This window comes from Camelina sativa, chromosome 9, assembly GCF_000633955.1.
Source record: "Camelina sativa cultivar DH55 chromosome 9, Cs, whole genome shotgun sequence".
Taxonomy (NCBI): Eukaryota; Viridiplantae; Streptophyta; class Magnoliopsida; order Brassicales; family Brassicaceae; genus Camelina; species Camelina sativa.
The window spans coordinates 31,156,643-31,162,642 of NC_025693.1; the positions used below are offsets into that span (position 1 = coordinate 31,156,643).

Genomic DNA, 6,000 nt, shown 5'->3' on the forward strand with positions numbered 1-6,000 from the left:
TTTTAATTAATTAGGAATAGAGGGAGTAATACACCAAAGAGAAGCAATATATAATGCAGAGCATAAATATTATAACAAGTTATTCTAAAAAGTGAATAAGTGAAAGATTGTTAAAGATTGTTAGAGAGTTTTGTTGATTAGTTTTCTAAAATCTTGTAAAGTGCTCCAAACAATCCATGTATTGATCATGACTTTATTTTATAAATAAAATGTCTAAAATCATGAACTAATAACATAATAATTGAATTCATTAACAATCTTAGATTCTTTTGTTTTAGTTGAATAACACAAAACTTTTAATGATTTTATAAAAATCTGAATCCAATAACCCAAATTTGTTAAAATTTTAAATGACTTTTTACAAATCACAAACTAATAACACTAAATTTTAACAGAGTTTAACAAAATTTTGATCTAATAACAACAGTATCTACATAACATTTAAAATATTTTAAACTCTATTTCAAATCTCAAACCAATAAACCCCACCAAATATTTTTTAAACTATTTATCCTGGTTTGGATCACCAATTAAATTTTGTTTTCTTTAATTTTAATTGTAAAGTTGACAAAAAAGTAACAAATCAACTACTTAATTTTAAAATTGTCAGAATTTTAGAGGTTAAGTTAATGATGGAGATACAGAAAAAGAAAGTGTTTCATTAGATAGATTTCAAACTATATAGTATTATGTACTTACACCTTTAATTAAGTAAACTTAATTCTAATCTCCACTAGGAATCACAATGACTTGTATAACCGCAAATCACCAATGTCTATGATAATCACTAGTCCCTCCCCAATGCAAATATCGAACTAACTAAGGGGTAATCTCGTCAACAAGTCCCTATATAACAAAACATACACATCTGGCACATAACTTAACCTATACACCTTAATTAACCAAGAAGAATTAGAAGGCAAAGCAAAAGATGATCACGGGAAACGATTTTTACGCGGTGATGTGTGCCATGGCACCACTCTACTTCGCCATGTTCGTGGCTTATGGATCGGTGAAGTGGTGGAAGATCTTCACGGCGACGCAATGTTCCGGAATCAACCGTTTTGTCTCGGTTTTCGCCGTACCGATCCTCTCTTTCCACTTCATCTCACAAAACAACCCTTACAAAATGGACACTATGTTCATCCTCGCTGACACTTTGTCCAAAATCTTCGTCTTCGTTTTGCTCTCTCTATGGGCCTTTTTCTTCAAATCCGGTGGTCTTGACTGGCTTATCACTCTCTTCTCAGTCGCCACTCTCCCTAACACTCTTGTCATGGGCATCCCTTTGCTTCAAGCCATGTATGGAGATTACACTCAAAACCTCATGGTCCAGCTCGTTGTTCTTCAATGCATCATTTGGTACGTTTTCAAACTTATATCCGTTATTTATTCATTAACCTTCTGACTGGTTAGCAAAACCCGCATAATGGTAATTTTGTGATATCACATCATTTAACTACTCATTTTGTAACCCAAAATCAAATGAGTTATTCTAGATTATTTATATTAATCAAATATTTTTACTAAACCGAGCTTATAGAATAGTTTTATTTTATTTTACTAGTTGAATTATTTAACTATAACCTATGATATGTTTATATATGTATAGGTATACTCTACTACTCTTCCTCTTCGAACTCCGGGCAGCTAGGTTGCTCATCCGAGCCGAGTTTCCGGGTGAAGCAGCCGGGTCAATCGCCAAGATCCAAGTCGACGATGACGTCATCTCCTTGGACGGCATGGATCCGCTCCGTACAGAAACAGAAACCGATGTCAACGGTCGGATCAGGCTAAGGATCCGACGGTCCATATCATCCGTACCGGATTCTGTTATGTCCTCCTCCTTATGTCTAACCCCTCGAGCCTCTAACCTTTCAAACGCCGAGATTTTCTCCGTCAACACTCCTAATAACCGTTTCTTTAGCGGCGGGGGAGGAAGCGGTACGCTTCAGTTTTATAACGGTAATAACGAGATCATGTTTTGTAACGGAGATCTAGGCGCGTTCGGGTTTACTCGACCCGGATACGGTGCAAGTCCTAGGAGGCTCTCTGGTTACGCTTCCTCGGATGCTTACTCGTTGCAGCCAACGCCACGTGCCTCCAACTTTAACGAGCTTGACGTTAACGGAAACGGTACACCGGTTTGGATGAAATCTCCAGTCGCCGGGAGAATATACCGGCAATCTTCGCCTAAGATGATATGGGAGTCTGGTCAGAGACATGTAGCTAAAGATCATATCAATGGTACGTTTTTCTTTACAAAGAGGTGTCGTTTTCGTTTTTCGTAAACACTGACACGACGCCATTTTCATTGTTCAACTTTTTTGTATCATTAATTTATTTATTGGTTATCTCCAAATATTTTGATGAATAGAAAAACATTGAGAGACTACATAAAATGCAGCTTTTTCAGATATAAACTTAGCTTTTGTCTTTTATTAAACCAAATCCCTAGGAGTAGACTAATTAGAAATTCAACCAAATTTTACATTAGAAAAGGTTATTTAACAAAAATCACTAAATCCCAATTATTTTTACTGATATTATATTTTGTGTGCATTCTTTTGAATTTTGTTAGGTTTGATTTATTCATTTCGTGTTTTTTGAGCTTAAGATTCTAATAAAACAACATGATGAAGCATGTTAACAAATCGGACCCATCATACCACCCCCAACCTTACTATAATCAATAAAATCACCAAAATGGTCAACATAATGTTGACTTTTTGTTTCCCATGATTTTTTTTCAATTTTCTCAATGCTATCATTTTCTCCTAGCACGTGTGTAATCATCAGCGAAACCGACGCATGGTTTTATAATTCTTTTCTTTTAGCTTTTGTTTGTTTCATACTTTCATTACTAAATTCCGTAACCATCATTAACAAGACGACTTATAAATTTATAATTAGTTGCTTTGAAAAATATATACTACTTTTTTCGTTTCAAAATATAAGATGTTTTGAGTAAAAACACAAAAATTAAGAAATAAGCACTTTAAAAAATTTCAACTAATCATAAACAAAACTGCATAAAATAAATAATAAGAAAATATAAAAGTAATCTAAAAGTTACTTTAAAAGTTGAAAACATCTTATATTATGAAATAAACAAAAATCTTTAAAACATCATATATTATGAAACGGAGGGAGTATTAAAGTTTAGTCTTAATTAAGTAGTGTCTGTATTTGCTGACGTGTATACATTATATGATTAATAAATCAGTGCCAGAGAAAGAGATCAGCTTCAGAGACGCACTTAAGGCTGCACCACATACTACGGCAGCCGGTGGTATTGCTTCCATGGAAGAAGGAGCCGCTGAAAAAGACACAACTCCGGCGGCTGTAATAGGCAAGCAAGAAATGCCAAGTGCAGCTGTTATGGTGCGACTCATATTAACAGTCGTGGGACGCAAGCTTTCAAGAAACCCTAACACATATTCCAGCCTCTTAGGACTAATCTGGTCACTTATATCCTTCAAGTGAGTAAACAATTACTTAAATCTTTCTGTAAATCTTATCTATATTCATTGAATTGGTTGTTTATAACTTTTATCGTATTCTCTATATAAATAATGAGCAGATGGAATATAGCGATGCCAAGTATAGTGGCATTCTCGATAAAGATCATTTCAGATGCAGGTCTTGGGATGGCTATGTTTAGTTTAGGTATGACCATGTCCTTATTAAACAGTTTTTTTTTTTAAGTATAGAAAATAATCTGCACCAAATTTTATTATTTCTTATAAAAACGTAATACAATATTGATATTCCAAAATTACAGGTCTGTTCATGGCGCTGCAGCCAAAGATGATCGCTTGTGGGACAAAGAAAGCGATAATAGGGATGTTGATCAGGTTCATCTCAGGTCCTCTTTTCATGGCTGCTGCTTCCCTTCTTGTCGGATTGAGAGGTTCTAGGTTACACGCTGCCATCGTACAGGTAAAAGTTTGGTTATACCCAAATATGTTTAGAGAGTTTGCCAACTTTAATTTAGAGATATAATAATATAGTACCATAATATTGTTGGAAGAAAAATACATGTTGATGGAGAGAGAGTGTTTAACAACTCTGAAAAGAATTAGAATTTTCGTAAGGGTAAGGAGATGGTCACAAAAAGACAGAAGGTTATATAGCTTCCAACACTACAAATATCTAACATACTTTATGTATAAATTTAAACCTTTCTACCAATATCTAGTTTTTTATATGTTACAAAAGTATCTAGATATTTGTTAAGATTCAGATATTATTTCGAAGTAATGATATTTTAGGATGTCTCTAGAGAAACTCTAGAATTTGGATTAAGTTTGGGGCTTCGTCCAAGATAACTAAATATTTTAACAAATACATTAGCCGTGGCTATAAATGTCTCGTTGTTTATTACAAATTTAAATTAATGATGAGGCCGGTATATATGATTTTTCTTTGTTTTTTTTCTTTTTCTTGTAGGCGGCTCTACCGCAAGGGATAGTACCGTTTGTGTTTGCGAGGGAGTACGGTTTGCATCCAGACTTGCTCAGTACATTGTGAGTTTTCTTGCTTATTATTTTTATTTTGGTTCCAGTTTTTTTACATTAACAGTTTGAATGGTTTTAAACTGTGGGAATTCGATTAATGTGAAATGTAATTGTTTGTTATTGGTGATTTTGTTTTCAGGGTTATCTTTGGTATGATAGTATCTTTACCGGTAACTATTCTCTACTACGTGCTCTTGGGCCTATGAGGCTATGATTCACACAATACATTGACACCGAAGATATGATCCACGAATAAAAAGAGAGGAGTGGAAATAGAGAGAGAGTCGTGAGCTTTTGTTCTTGATCAAGAGCTTGTCAAAAAGATTAACTGTTAAATTGTTGAATCGAAGTACTCGTAGATGGTTAGGATAATATTTTATCGTTATGTACTAGATCATTGATATTCAACATTAATCACATGGAGAGTAACGTACGTAGCGATGTAACAGAGGCTTGGTTAGCTAGGAATTGCTCGTGAATATTACTTTCCACGTTGATTCCTGCGAACTGTATGATTTTGTGATGTATAGTGAACACATATGATTCATATAGGAATCATCATGAAGATTCTTGTCATGGACAACACTATCAAACCAAATTTTGCATATACACATATATACAACGAAAAAAAGTAGGACAGTACGTGGTCTATGACTACTACTACGAGCTATATATGTTGTCACCAAATAAAAAAAAGACAAAGATTTGTGTATTAGAAGTCGGCCTTTACCTATTTACACCGTTTAAAATCAGAGAATTTTTGTTATAATACTCTCATTCTATATCTAGTTCGTATGATATATTCTTTAACTCCTAAAAAAAAATTACGTATAAATCTATGATATTAAAACTAACTAAACCCCCGAATTCCTCAATTAGTCGGGTACTCGGGTTTGGATATACTGTAATTCAAAAGGAGAGAAAACTAAATGAGGCAAAAGTATAATTGATGACTTGAGACTTGAGAGTGATGGCCAAGATTATAATTAAAGAGCCAACGATCCTTCAAATTTGTAAAGTGTTACAAAGAAAAAAATATCCCAACACTTGATGACCAAGAATAGTATTAAAAGAGCCCCCAATTTAAGGTGAAACCGCCCGAAACAAAACATACGATGGGTGCAAAAGATTACTGCTTTTAGACACCGCGGCGTGACCATCAAGGACTAAGACCAGATTTAATTAACTGCTAAATTAAGACAGCCACGTGGACGAATATTGGTGACGACAAGTGGAAGAGCGTTAAGAGAGAACAAAGCAAAACCAAAGACGCCCCTAGTTTCCTACACTTGTCGACAAAGAAAATTACTACAATTTAATTTTAATTATAAACACTAATTAATATTCCAGTGGCGTTTCTGTAATATGTACTTAATCCCATTTACCATCTCTATATATAAATCTCTTCTATGCTTCTCTCTTCTTACATCACCCAATTCACGAATCAGACAGAACTACTTTAAAAACAAAAAGATCCAAG

At 34.2% G+C, this 6,000-nt stretch overlaps 2 protein-coding genes and 1 long non-coding RNA gene across 3 annotated transcripts in view; 2 read left to right on the top strand and 1 right to left on the bottom strand.

Annotated features, from left to right (window-relative positions):
- LOC104713375 (auxin efflux carrier component 6) lies at nucleotides 873-5,096 on the top strand. The gene is made up of 7 exons (XM_010430476.2): nucleotides 873-1,362; nucleotides 1,613-2,247; nucleotides 3,227-3,482; nucleotides 3,584-3,669; nucleotides 3,785-3,942; nucleotides 4,453-4,529; nucleotides 4,660-5,096. Exons 1-7 carry the CDS (start codon nucleotides 932-934, stop codon nucleotides 4,724-4,726), a joined length of 1,710 nt encoding a protein of 569 aa, XP_010428778.1. The 5' UTR covers nucleotides 873-931; the 3' UTR covers nucleotides 4,727-5,096.
- Nucleotides 3,718-4,428, bottom strand: LOC109126260. Its single transcript, XR_002033288.1, has 2 exons — nucleotides 4,017-4,428; nucleotides 3,718-3,928 (listed from the first exon to the last, which is right to left on the bottom strand). It is a non-coding gene; the product is annotated as an uncharacterized LOC109126260 (long non-coding RNA).
- LOC104715866 (alcohol dehydrogenase class-P-like) overlaps nucleotides 4,939-6,000 on the top strand; it is a 3,338-nt gene continuing 2,276 nt past the window's right edge. Inside the window, exon 1 of the mRNA XM_010433240.2 lies at nucleotides 4,939-4,994. Coding sequence (XP_010431542.1) covers nucleotides 4,939-4,994 — 56 coding nt within the window. The remainder of the gene's footprint in view (nucleotides 4,995-6,000) is intronic.

Coding starts and splice junctions, on each gene's coding strand:
- LOC104713375 (XM_010430476.2), top strand. CDS start 932: ATGATCACGGGAAACGATTTTTACGCGGTGATGTGTGCCATGGCACCA. Junction 3,670..3,784: donor GATGGCTATGTTTAGTTTAG/GTATGACCATGT, acceptor CCAAAATTACAG/GTCTGTTCATGGCGCTGCAG. Junction 4,530..4,659: donor CCAGACTTGCTCAGTACATT/GTGAGTTTTCTT, acceptor TTTTGTTTTCAG/GGTTATCTTTGGTATGATAG.